Genomic DNA, 14701 nt, shown 5'->3' on the forward strand with positions numbered 1-14701 from the left:
TGGCCTCAACTGACAAGATAATTTTAATATTAAAAAAAAAACAACCCACACCCTTAAAAAATGGCTAATAAACTGAATGAGAACCCTGAAGGGAGGTGGAAAACAACTATTATAAGGGATTATATACCTGAAAAAGAAGAAAATACTTTTTACACAAAAGATTATGACCTAATAAAACAGAAATCTATTTTAGTTCATGGGGAACACTGGCTTCGAATCAAATTTCTTTACTTCTGACTTTAGTTAAACTTGGTGATATTTTTAGATAATGTTTACTCCTTTCATCTTACTCCACTCAACTGGAGCACAGAACTCAGACTCAGTTCCCTTTCAGTATCTGGTTCTGAGCCATTTAAGAAAAAAACTGTGTGAGAATATTTACTTTCACATAAAAAATTAAAAGACTTCTTTTTAAAAGGATATTTCAATGAATGTGTGTATAAAAATGTATTTAAATGTGTATATAAATCTACATATATTTCAAGGGTCAGAAATACCTCCTGAAGGCAAAACATGAATTGAAGTAGGCGAGGAGACTGCACGCTCCCTTGCAGCCCTGGGGTGGTGCCCATGGGCAAATGCGTAGCCATCAGTCAGCATGGCTCCCTCTCCCGGCAGACACCCTGCGGCCCCCTTACCTGCAGTCCATCCTGGTACTGAACGGCAGCCTGCATCGCCTCCTCCAGTCTGTCCACCCGGTCTTTCCAAGCTTTATTTAGAGAATCCCATGCTGAATTTAACTACAACATAAACATTAGAAACTCTTTTATTGTCCTAAGTTTTCAACTACTTCTATCCAATATGCTTTAGTTACCGAAACCTCTAAAAAGGGCATTCTGATTAAGAGTAGAAAATGTACCTCATCTATGCTCTTCTTGACGATGGGTTTATCGGGTTCTCCACATGCGGCGATGAGTTCGGAACCCAGGTTAATAACTATATCCAGCTCTTCCTGCAGTCCATCTATTTCTTCCCTTATGGCCTAGAATCAGAAATGGCAGCCTTAGTTTTAAGCAAAACCATGCTAAAACTAAAAAGATGCACACAGTGTTTATTCATGGTAGTTTTTTCTAGGAGGTGGGATTGTGATCAACTTTTTATTTTCTTTCTGTTTTCTAAGTTTCTGCAATAAATCTTTTCAACAAGAAAAGATTACAGAAGAATATTTTAAAAGAAAAAGAAAGCATCCTTTGTCTGAGTAACAAATGTCAAATGTTTATTAAAAAGCCAATATTTCAGGAATAATTCTATGTAACAAATACCAGGATACGTCTTTTTTTAAAACACCAACACAATACTTTTAAAGCACAGAAAGACTTTTTTGTTTTTCAAACTGACTTGACAATACACATTTAAAACAGACATAAGTAAAACATGAGTTCAAAGACCTCACAAAAAATAATGTATTTGTTTAGAAGATTTAGAATAATCTAGCTCTGGATTTCTGTTTTTTACCCTAGGACATGTAAACTACAAAAAAAACCACCAAAAACAAAACAAAAAACAAAAACTGTGACAGAAATGGAGTATTCTACCTTTGCTTTTATCTTCTTGGTTAAATATATTTATTAATTCAAGACGCCTTTACCAAGCATAAAGCAAGCCCTAAACCAGGATTGAGGATACAAAGAACAGTAGATATATGACTATTCCACTCATGGGACTTTGAGTCCATTAAAAGACACAAAGATATAATCAATGATAAGTCATACTATGAGTAGAGTCCTTTGCATGAGGAAATATGGGAACATAGACTAACTCTACTAAGTAAACAAGAAAGGATTTTACATGGAGGGTAACTATCCAACTGCACCTTGAAGTCTGAGTGGGATTTACCAGAGAGTGGTAAGAAGGACATTCTAAGGTGAGGAAATAAAATGTGCAAAGATACAGATGCTAGAAAGAGCACAGCAGTTTTGGGGAAAGCCACTCTGTGTGCCAGAAGAGAAGGAGCTTGGTTGGTAAAGGAGCAGCAGAATAAAATTGCTGTGGAAACAGAGGCACAGGCTGGCTGGGATGCGAAGGCCGAGACCCTGTCGGGGGAGTCTGGGCTTCATGCAGTGGGCAGTGGCTGCCTCGGTGGGTTTTAAGCATCGACACAGTAGGAGCAGATCTGGAGAGACGACTGGCAGGAAGGTCAGAGGCCTGGCAAGGAAAGAGACTCCCCAGGCAAGGATATCACTTTGGATTACTTTAGAAACCAAGAAACATAATGAGGCCCTGAAATAAGGCAGAAGCAGGTGGGATGGAGAGAAATCTTAAAATATATACTAAGTGAAACTTGTGGGTGTTCTAATCTCCTACTATATCACTACGCGTTTCACTTTCAGAACCAAATATAAGTTTCAGTAGAGTAATTCCGAATATTTACCGAAGGAATCCACTTTACATTGTAGTACAACTTATTTCTTCACTTTAAATGGGACATTCTGCTTACCTCTGCTGCTTCTTGCTGTTGTTTTACTACCGAGGGATCAATTCCAGGATCCTCCAGATCCCGGATGAAATCTTGGGTATCTTTAGTGGTCACTACTAATGACATGTGATCACACCAGAACTTCTCTGCTAATTCCATTACATCCAGTAGTTTGGCTTCCCTTTCTTCCACCAGCGTGTGTATGTTCTCCCAAATAAAAACCATTTGGTCAAGCTTATCCTGAATGGCTACGGAGCAAAACAGTATCAAGAAGGCAGTCTGTTAGCCCCATTTCAGCAATAAAGTGCCTACGGTGATTCAATATGGTATCTAAAACTGGACCAAATGTTGGCTGATCCCAGGCTAGTGGGTACCACTGGGCCCAATGGCCGATTCCAGACAAATGTAAGATCTGAGGATGTCCAGCTCCTCCAAAACCAATGATCTTCCTGATGAAAGTGGATGCTCGAAGGCAAGGGAGCTCACAGGAGACCTGAGTCTATCGAGTTTCCTGGTTTCACCAAGGTTCTTTAATTCTCAGAAAACTGAAATAACCACCTCAGTATATTATTATTATTATTATTTTTTTTAGTATATTCTTTATGCTCTCCAAATCAAGAGTAAAGACGTCTGTTCATGCCCAGGAATATAACAATGTAGGATATGTATTCTGGGCTTGTTTCCAGAGTGCCTGTAACATGGACTTCCACTAACCTGTGCGCATGGTTTTCTTCTGACCCCAGCTCATATCTTTAAGAACGGCTGGCTGTGGTCATGGGTACCACCTCTGTGGCTATGTGGGATAGAGTATCCATTATGTAAGGTAGCGTAGTTAGTAATGAGGAAAAGAATCCCTAGGTTTAGTCTTACTGGTGTCATGCTTTAACCAGCCGGTTTAAAAGGTCTGGAGAATGCATGGTTTTTGTATAATGGCAGACTCTGTATTTAACCGGTAATTTTACAAACACAGGAAGACATTAACAAGGGATTAATGTACACAGCCCTCCAGCCCCAAACACGTCATATTTGTAATACCTTTTCTAAAATCTGGCACCCAGATATGCGATTGAACTGTCAGTAAACAGTATGAACATTTAGAATTGTTTTAAGAGTCAAGTTCAATTGTTGCCTTATCCTGAAATTATTACCTTTGGCAGATATGTCCTTATCGGTGCCCCCAGATCGAGCAATCATTTCCTCTCCCCTCTGTTTCAGGGTTTCGTACAATGGCTGCAGCTTCTCCATGTCCACCGAGACGTTCTTGTTTTCGCTGATCTGCTCCCTGATCTTCTCCACCTCGGCGGAGATGGAGGGCGGCTGCCTCAAGCGCTCCACGACGCGGTCCAGGCTCTCAAGGATCTGGTCGATCTTGTCGTGGAACTAGTGGCAAAATAAAGGGATCACGTATGGTGAGATAATCTGTGATACCAACTATGAAAATTTAAATTAAAAAAACATCTATTTAATGTCCCAATCAAGAACTAAATCTTAGCCCTTTTGCTGACATATCCATCCAAAGAATTATATCCAACTGGTGTCTCAAGACATCCTAAAGTCACGAATCACATGGTCCTCTCTGCACCACGCTGCTTAGCAGACTGGACTGCTTCTCCCAGGTAACTGAGTGTACTCATTAAGAAATGGTACAGTTTAATGTATAAGTGGCCCCCTGACACGAGCATCTCATCTACTGCTTCACCCTGCTTTCTTAATTCAAATTTATTTTTTAAAGTAAGTTCAATATTCTGGATGTTTATCAAAACTGATTGTTTTATTCACTTTTACTGATTATTTTGCATCCTAAAAAAAGTTATATAACTAAATGTGAAATCCATGGGCAGTTCTGATTAAAGGATTTTCCTAAGTTACAAGTTTCCTGAACTGAAAAATGTTAAACCCTCCCTGATGCTATAATGAAAGCTCGTACTGAATTCATGATCAAACACAGAATCAGATTAATGAAAGGATTTTAAACTTTTGTTTGCAAAGGTACCACAGACAGTGAAGTTATAAAAACTTGTTCATTCATAGATTCTACACTATCTGTAACATTAAAGGGATCATCATTCATATACTCTAATATCAGTATATCTAATAAGAAAAACAAAATCTTGAAAACAGAAATCACAGGTAATTTCAAATGCAACTTCTTAAAAAAAAGATATCACCAAAAACAGAGAAAAAATCATGTTCCATCTTTATATTTTTTCCATCTTCTTCAGCCTCTCATTTATTCTTTCTTATTGCCATCTTGGGAGTCTTTTATTTATAATGATAATGACACTTTCTTTTATCTCCCCCACTGGCAAATACTGCATTTTATTCTGGATGAACACTTACTTAAATATTTGGGCAATGTGGACACCTGTATGTTTCTCAAGTCGTTGGACATTATTTTTTATTGTATCTACAAGCAGGCGGAGCAATGTAAGGACTGGACTCAAGCAAACATCACCTCTGAGAGACAAAGATATCAATACTCAGAGAGAATGCAGTGAACTGATTTGAGGTGAAATGCAACCAGGAGATCCAGGAAAGCGTCTTTCCGTGCTCTGCTGTTCGGAAGAACCCAATTGTATTTCTGGTGTGGACGATTACCTGAGTTGACTGAGAAATGGCTTCATCCAGGGCCACCGCTCGCTTTTTGACGTCTTCTTTAATTTGACTGTAAAGGGTGTCAGCTGCCACATACTTCTCTTGGATAGAAAAGCCTTCCTCTGGGCTCAATTCCAGTAACTGTGGGCCAGTCTTATTCATCTTATCTATATGAGGCTTGTGTTCGGCTATCAACTCTCGCAGTTGCTATAACAAACCAAACAGCTTCTCAGTATCTCAGGGTCGCACCTCCACATTACAGCTGTCTACAACCCCACTGCATCCAGCTGGCAAGAAACTCCAAACAAACACCCTCCCCTCCCAAGGCATTTAATACATGACTGCTCGTACGACTCCGTGCCAGACAGAGATGCCCCTGACACGAAGATTAAACAACAGTCTGGTCGTGTCAAAGTCCCTTTAAGGATACATACAAAACATCGGTTGAGCGAAATAACAAATTCTAGGTCATTATGCATTGCAGAGCATCACATATTTTGCCAAGAGTATTAGCCAAGGGTCACATTACATAAAAGGATTCTGAACTTACTATATGTCCCCAACCTATAGAGACGAAACCATAACATAATCATGATATAAAATTTATTTAAAAGAAAAGGAGGGAAAAAAGAAAGAAAAGAATCGAGGAAAAAACGAAGGAAGAAAGGGAGGGAGGAAGGGGTGAAGAGGAGGAGGAAAGAAGGTAGGGAAAGGAAAGAACCTCCGCAGAAGGTAGCCACAATGCTGAGAGAGAGAAAACACTATACATAAGGCTACACTGGGTGATGTAAACCCACAGGGCACTGTAATGATATGTAAACCAGTATAAAAAATGTATACATATACATTATACACATGTATTAACCTAGTCTATGTACCTACATGATATATGACATATACATCTGTGATATATGATATATACATATATTTATATGAATGAACGATTTGTAGTTATCTTAAAAATGTTAAAAGACTGCAAGGGTAATCAATCTATCAAATACACAACTCTATACGGAGCATTATTTGTAAGGTGTATTTAAGGGAAAATATGTGATTTACGAATACACTGAACAATATCTAATCAATAGACACAATGACATTTACATTAATGAGTGTGAAAGCTAAGTGAAGCCATATTCTTCTTCTTCAGAAGAATAAATCTGGAATATCTACACTCCATGGAACACAGGACCTCCACTGAGCAGTATTTCATGGGCCTAATCCAAAACCACTCTCAGGGGGAAGACCAGTCTGCCTGCAGGTTTCTCTGAGGCTGGCAGTGAGGAGTGTTCCATTTATTCCACATTGTTTGTCTGGTTCCCTAATCAGCAGCACCTTGTCCTCAACAGAAGGTATTCTCCAAACTGTTTGCTACCTAGCCCCAAATAAAAGCTTCTCTGAGAGAGGTTATATTCAGGGAAGATAGTCTAGAGAAAAGCTACCAATCTTTTTCCACAAATATTTTAATTTCTATCATTCATCAAGAAGAATCACCAGGATGACCACATACCATTTTTTATTAAAAGTGCCCACTAAAATCAGTCAAGAAATTATTTTGAAAATTGAGGAAATTTCTTCATTAAATCATTAACAATCTCCAATGTAATATACTTATTTTTGAAGTTTTTCTGAAGGCGGTCTCGAAACTCTTTTGGAAAAGTGCTAAATAAACACAAATTCAATTTTTACAAAAGGAGGGGGGTCTAATCTAACACGTTGCACATAAGAATGTGGGAGGGTCATGTTTTCAGTCTAGCTCTCGAGCGGTCCAGGCTGCAATTTTCTTATTTTTGTTTCATATTATTAGATCATATCTTCATGCTGCTTTATAGAACAGAGGTGGTGATGGTAATAATTGGCTAACATACAATCTCACGGAAAAGTAATGTGTTCACACGTTTTGGTTTCAATATTGTATAAGGCATGTTTGTAAAACAAGCTTACACTTTGAATCAACAGACTCCCAAGTAAAGTGAGAGATCTAGGAGTTCTTGAGTTGCCTAGAGTCTAAGTAGGTCTCATCTGTGTAGCTCTACTGTGAGACACCTTTGCTTGGGAAGTAGTGAGATGAGCCTTTGTAAGGCCATTTCATGACAGAGAAGAGAACACCTACTAGGTGCCTACCTGGGTGTATGTCTGTACATGGGGAAAGAGCCCGATAGGAGATGTCTTTGCTTCATATCTGAAGCTTCTCCATATCTCATATTACCGTAAGAGTTTAGTCTTAAGTATGCTGGAGATACCTAATGTAACTTCAAGATATCTACCCATTTGGTAACATGGCTCTTGGAGCCATTTTTCATTCCTGCCTAGAATGAATTAGAAGGTATTTCCGAAAACAGCTGAAGAGGATATTGTGAAGCTACAGAAGGACAGCCATTCTAGAAGGTGGCAAATATCCTAGACAATTTAGTTTGACCAATTTGTAGACTTGGCTACAAAGTTTTGCAGTTCCCTTTGTACATAAAAATTATAAATGTGTCTTAAAAGTTGAAAAATTATGCAAAAATATTAACTGAATTTTGAAAATTTCAATTCAAAAATAATGATGTTATGCTAGTAATGTAACTACTCAAATCTCACCTCAGAATAGAAGAAATCCATAAAACATTTTACATTATAAATTATCCAATGGGTGGGAATCAGGATTTCTGCCACAAATAAACCTTTGCACTAAAATTCAATAGAATTCTACACAGTTTTTAAGTCTTTCTCCTGCTGAATGATTTAGATAGAACTCATAAAATTTCCATTTTGTATAAAATAGTGTGTTCTCTAAAGCTCTCTTCTAAATAAATACTTTAGTTACAGATATTTTTCAATGCCAATACATTGAAAAAGTAAACAAACAAGATTAGTATGTCAGATGCTTCAAACAATAATGTAATATACCCTGAATTAAACTTTACACACACACACACACACACACACACACACACACACACACGCCAATTAGTCTCAGAGTACATCTTGTACAGATCTGGGAGAGCAACAAGGTTCACAAGTACATAAATAGCAAGAACTCCAGATTTTTTTTTATAGTTCTTAACCCTCTCCCACTCAAATTTTTACAAAGTTTTAAGTTACCATTTAAGTGACTGCTGGATTGAGGGCTTCATAATGCCATTTTATGTATGTTTAAAACATGTTACATTTGTAGATGTAAATATACTCTCTAGTTTACTCCTGTATGCTTACAGGAGCAGACAACTTCAAAAGAGTTCCATGTACATAAGGTGGAAAAAAAGGAGAAACAATTTGTCTTCATACTTCAGCATATTTTCTTTCACAGAATTAGCTTCGTGATATTGCTATTCTGACCTATCCGTTACATCGTACATGTTCTCCGAGCTCAATGGCCTTTGTCTGTGTGATGTCCCTTCCATATATTTCTACTCTTGGCTTACGTTCTAAATGGCTCTCACCACTTCATATAAAGTATAAAACTTATGAGCAATATGAGCAAATTAAAAGCAATTCACCCAACTGCACAAATTAAAAGTACTTCAAAAGCTTACTTCTCTAACGTTGTAAATGGAAATTGTTTTGGTACCCAAACAGTTTCTACTGCGTACTGTCCTCTAAAGGCTGTGATGTAATTAATGACATACACAACGTGGTCCTTCCACTTGAGCCTTCTCGCTGTAAACCTGGATAACAGGTAAGCAGCTGCGAGGTAAGGAAACTGTGCAGACCAGAACATAAGATTGCTAAAATATCCTAATCATGAGGGGAGTCTCACTATATTTAAAAGACGACATAAAAATCACGACTCCCTTTTCATGGGGAACACAACCTTCTTTTTCACGCCGAGCTTACCCGATGGTCCTCCTGTTGCTGCCTCAGAGTTTCATATTCAAGGGCTGGGGCAGGGAGCTGAGAGATGATTCTTTGTGTTTCTGTCAGCCACGGCCAAAGTTCTTCATATGTTTCCCAGAACTGGTTAACCAGGGACTGTGCCCGTTCTAGCTGTAGATATCTCTCTGAGTTTATCTGGCAGATGGTGTCATAATTCTTCAATACCTTGTCCAGTTTTTTCTGAAAATTAAGATGAAATGTGTTTAACTGGTGAGGCAGGCCAAGTCGCACATGTACTCAAGTATGTCTGGCCCAGCCATTAGACTCCTAGTGCCAAGTAGATACTCAATCATGTATGTTAAGGGAATAAATCAATGAAAGCTACTTATATTTTAACTGTTTCTATGTATAAAAACATTCATTTTAAATTAAAAAAAAAAGGCCTTCCAGGCTCATCCTCCATGTTGTTGCATATGGTGGGATTTCCTTCATTTTTAAGGCTAAATAAATAATATTCCACTCTATTAAATGGTCTTATCACAATAAAAATAGTTACATATATACATATGTAAACAATGGCAAAAATGTGGAACATCTTAAAAGTATGAGAATTGGAGATCAGGCTGATATATTATGATATATTCATACAGTGGAATTCTACACAATCATAAAAAGTCATGGAATTTAATGACATAACTTCTCAAAAAATATATTAAGTGACAAATACCAAAATATAAATAAATACATACATGCATAAGGCCTTAAATTTTTACGAGTAAGACACTGAGCTCTCCAAACATAATAAGCAAAATTCTCCAGCCATTCTTACAGTGTCTCTGGGTTTGAAAACAAGTCTCCTGAGTCTAGCAACATTTACATTACTTTTTCAAAAACATAAGAACTACCTTTCACTAATGAAATTGTAAGAGGAATAAATGTAGAACATGATGCTATCCACCGATTTTATGGGGTGGTCATAGTGATCTAGATTCTGGTATAAATTCACATCAGAAACGAATAGCAGAAGATAAAGCACAACAGCAATCTAATAAACCACAGAATGACAGAAATTATTCCATGATGGCCTGCACTTTTCATGTCAGAATCTTTACAAAAATAATAAAGGAAAGATTAAATTATAAACAAGTAAATTGCCACTGCAGAGGATAAATAAAAGAGAAAGTATCAATCTGTAGTGTACCCTGGATTACTTTGTCTATGTTATACCTTAATAGCAATGCATACTCTTTAAAATGTGATCTTAGGCATAGGCATTTGTATAGTTTTGTTTTTGCCATAGAATACTTTCCTACTAGAAGTGTTAATTTCTTTAGGCTGTTCAGATGTCAGAATGTGAACTTAACAAAATATTTTTACTGTGGCTGGTTTTCTATCAATTTAAAGAATCATTAAAACTACATAAACTGGATGCTTCCTTAACTGCTCAGCTCATTTTTCTCCAGTACAGCTTACCCCAACTTTGTACAGAATGCATTTCAGCATTAGAAAGAACCACATATTTTGGTTTTCCTTTCAGCTCCAGAGGCCCAAATGTTTCTGAATCATGTAAACAACAGTTGACACATATAATAACAATTTATAACCAATAATAATGGCAATAATACAGCTAACGTTAATTGAATGCTTAATGCGCACCAGTTAATCAAGGGCTCAAACTTTAATAGCTTCTCTGTATATTAAGAGATTGTCCACAGGGTGACTCCCTTAAGGAATATTGCTTTCACTGTTATTCTGGGAGCCTGAAAAACGCCTTATTTGCAACTGATGACTTAGCTGTTTGAACGGCAGCTGTGGATAGCGGGAAAGTGCTTTTCTAGGACTGAAAGCTCAACAGATGCCTTTATTCAAGAGTGTCACTACCAGTCACACAGACAACATTATACCTTCATTGACTGCTTTTCCTCTTCGCTGCACGTGGTCATGACTTTATGTCCAGATTTAACAAGTTCATCAATAATATCCTTGTGTCTCAAAATTTCCATGGTGAATGTCTGTGATTTAAAGAAAAATAAAGATTTTTTTTTAAAAAGAGATTGTATGAATAAAAAGAAAACAATTAGGCAAAGTAGTTGAAAATATCAAGATACACTAGTGGGGTCTTGCAACGTAAAGCATGCGAGCACATTTTCTAGAGCAGCAAATAATTTAGATGTAATTGGAAATGTCCTTCACCTTTTGAACCTGCAGCTGAGCAGCCGTCTGGTCTTGCTCAAGCCTGATGTCACCCAGAGACATCAATTTCTTTTCTGTTTCAGTAATCCAGGATAACTCAGCATCAGCTGCTTGGTCAAACTAAACAAAAGATAAATAATTAGGTCAGCAAGTTCCTGTAACTGGTGCCAGAAAAATACCTATCTACGTTTCTTTTAAATATTCTTATTACACAAGTGGAAAATCTGAGCTTATCTCCTCATGGCATCCTGAAATGACTCATGATAATGACTGAAGTTATGAAGAAAGGAAAACAACTTCCAGAGAGAAATTAAACACAGGCTCTTAAAACATGTTGAATCCATGGCCCGGCATTAATGATTTTAGGACACCTAACACCGCTGCCTTCTTTTGGTAGTCATAAGAACTTTCTCCCTAGGAGTACTATAGAAATTGAACAGCTATAAAAGTGAATAGCTGAATACACTCTAAGCCATATGATATGCAGGTAGCACTCCGCTATCAAAGTATACAATTCCTAGCAAAAAGAGTGAAATATTCCCATTTATTTATTATCTGTGTGTATAATAAGTGTATGTATAAACTGTTTCTATGTATGCAGAGTATATCCCCAAATGACTCATGTATAATATTTTTTGCATCTCCTTTAATAATAGCAGAAAACATATTCAAGAGCATTCCCAAATATTTCAAGAGATTTTGTTTTCCTGATCTTAACAGTAATTCATGGTAGAAATTCATGCAAGGTACAGAAAAATATACAGAAGAAAATGAAAAACTGGAGTTAATACCATTGATATTTTAGTAAATTTTCTTCCAGGACTTGAGAAAGGTTTATAAAGGTCTGGGTTAAAACTGTATAAACAGTTTCATATCCTGCTTTTTCATTTACTATGAACATTTCCCATGTCCTAGTCTTTTAAGTGTGATTTTTTTTTTTTTTTTAATAACACCATTGTATTCTAACCTACTCGGATATTTCATTTAGGTTCTCTGCATTTTTTGCTATTACATAAACAACCCTGTAATGAATATCCTTGTACATAAATCTCCATTGGCATCTCTAATTAGTTCCTTAGGGTAGATTCCTAGACGTTGACGACCAAGTCAAAGAGCGTGAACATTTTCATTACCTTACATCAGATAAACCCCAATGCCTTCCAGGGCCAAGTACTTATCATGAACCAGTAAAGTGGGTAAGTGACACAAGCACTAATAATAAACGGTAACGAACAACAGCCTCGGTCGGAAGATTTAACAAGGAATGGACGTTGTGAGTATTCAAGTCCGGTACTGCCAGACCTGCTAATTTTTTAAGAGAACCTGGAATTCCAGAAGGGGGTAGGGGGATAACCAGGCGAGGGGTGAGAAGGGCGGGGATAAGAAACTAGATTGAAAACGAATTCACACTTTTAAAACACTGTGCGACGTCACACAGACTCAGGAGAGGGTGGAGTGAGAAAGAAAAAAATTATCAACTAATTCAGCAGCTTCAGATGGGGAAAAAGAAATCTTTAAAAACCAGTGAAAGCGTCTTCCGTGCATGGATTCTTAGCTAATGTGGTTAGAAAGCAGACGTATCGTGCTAAGTGAAATAAGCCAGTCAGAGAAAGACAAATGCTGTGTGATTTCACTCACAGGTGGGATCTAATGGACAAAATAAACAAACCAGTAACACTCATTGATACAGAGAACTGGCTGACAGCCGTCAGAAGGGAGGGGGGTTGGGGAGAAAGGGTGAAAAGGTGAAAAGGTGAAGGGATTAGGCTAACAACAACAACAACAACAACAAAATCATAGACACAGACAACAATATGGTGATTATCAGAGGAAAGGAAGGTGGGGGGAGGTAGAAGAGGGCAATGGGGGGATAAATGGTGACGGAAGGAGACTTGACTTTGGGTGGTGAACACACAATACAGTATACAGATGATGTATTATAGAATTGTACACTTGAAACCTATATAATTGTATTAACCAATGTCACCTCAATACATTTTTTTTTTTTAAAAATTAAAAAGCAAGTGGAAGAGTCTTCTATGCATGGATTATTGGCTTTAAAGCCATATACTGTACAATGAAACTTCAAGGTAGAACTTCATTATATGACTCATTTAAAGAGCACAAAACTGAGAAAACCAGTCCAGGCCTCTCTACCTGAGGGCAAATGCTGCAAGATATCCAAATAAAATTTAACAGCAATGATTTTTTATTTTATTTTGCTGGTCCCTGAAAAAATTAAGTGATAAAACATCCCTCTTGTTTATGTTTAAGCAACTTTTCATATTTAAATGACAGCCTAATAAAGAAAGTCAGGCTGTTAGTGTTCATATTAGTTTAATACCACATCTCCCTCTCTTGAAAAAAAGTATCCAATGAAAAACAGTATGATGATACCATCTAAGTTGCCAAAGTGGAAAGCTGAAACTCAAACATTGTTTCTTTAACCAAGGCAAATATTTGCTCTGCTGAGAGAAAACAAGACTTGCAGCAGAAATGTCCCTTCTTTTTATTTTTTTAAATTAAATGGACAACTATTTATTATTTAGCAACAAATGTAATAGCCACAGGGTGTACATTAAGCAATTTACAGTTAAGCAAGGCATTTTATTTATTAGGTCTATGGCTCTTTAAAATGACTACTTAACATGTGTATTTCTAATGAACCATAAAAACTGTTTATTTTACATGTGAGCAACACAAGAGCAAGATTACTAGACAAATTTTAATAAATTTGCCCACAGCTCATACAAGTAGTAAAAATTGACTGTGAGTGAATTATAGATAATCTTAGCATCTGTAACTACCTTCTGGGAAATATTATAATAGTATCATCAGTGGAGTCTAGTCATCAACCTTGGCTACTATAACTCCTATTATAGTTGAACTAGCATTTCAGCATTTTTTACAAGTTAGAGAAAGACATTTTAATAGGCGATCTCTAAATACTCCTGAAAAACACTCTCTAAAGCAATAACAGCCAGTCTTCTACTGAATGCACACGCACTACGTGCTTAACCTGTAATATCTCCTTTAATCCTGACAGCAACTATATAATGTGAGTACTGCCATTAACTCCATTTACAGCTGAGAAAACTGAGGCAGAGAGAAGTTAACTGAGTTACAGAGATTACTCAGCTAGTAAATGTTGGATCTGAGATTTGCACCAAGGTGGTCTGATTTGAAGCCTAAAGGTCACAGTTTTATCTTAGTTGCCATGTTTTACCTTGTTCCGCTCCGTAAACTAAAAACATCCTCATAGGCGAACACAGTCAATAAGTGGTAGGTTTAAACTTAACTATTTAAACATTTGTCCAATCTCTGACAAATTGCTTTCGAACTTATCTAGAAAGTTTCTCTTGAGTGGAAATGGAGCTTTGAGAAAGACAGAGTGATAAGGAACCTTAACCTCAAGGACATTCTTTTACTCCCTTCCCCTGGTCAGGATCTTATCACTTTTTGATTAGTACTTCCTTCCATATATAACACAGCCCATATTTTCCCACTCCCAACACCTGGAGGGTCTAAACAAATTTCACTTCCGTGGGGGAGGTTTCCTTCTAGCTCTTTAAAAGAAATAAACAGGTGTTATTTTTCTCCAAGGCTGATACCTAATGACCGAATGAGCTGTTTATTTTAATTGCAGCCAAATCACCAATGCATGTGCCTTTATATTGGGGTTACATGGCCTTCTAAAAT

General features: G+C 37.1%; 1 protein-coding gene across 10 annotated transcripts in view; it reads right to left on the bottom strand.

Annotated features, from left to right (window-relative positions):
• DST (dystonin) overlaps positions 1 to 14701 on the bottom strand; it is a gene marked incomplete at its 5' end in the record, with an annotated part of 396243 nt that overhangs the window by 43522 nt on the left and 338020 nt on the right. For all 10 annotated transcript variants that reach the window (XM_081141256.1, XM_081141254.1, XM_081141253.1 and 7 more), the window contains 8 exons: positions 639 to 740; positions 860 to 982; positions 2438 to 2664; positions 3565 to 3796; positions 5015 to 5218; positions 8831 to 9049; positions 10714 to 10821; positions 11003 to 11122. In XM_081141256.1, coding sequence (XP_080997382.1) covers positions 639 to 740; positions 860 to 982; positions 2438 to 2664; positions 3565 to 3796; positions 5015 to 5218; positions 8831 to 9049; positions 10714 to 10821; positions 11003 to 11122 — 1335 coding nt within the window. The remainder of the gene's footprint in view (positions 1 to 638; positions 741 to 859; positions 983 to 2437; positions 2665 to 3564; positions 3797 to 5014; positions 5219 to 8830; positions 9050 to 10713; positions 10822 to 11002; positions 11123 to 14701) is intronic.

The sequence above is a fragment of the Miniopterus schreibersii genome (assembly GCF_964146895.1).
Source record: "Miniopterus schreibersii genome assembly, chromosome: 6".
Lineage (NCBI taxonomy): Eukaryota > Metazoa > Chordata > Mammalia > Chiroptera > Miniopteridae > Miniopterus > Miniopterus schreibersii.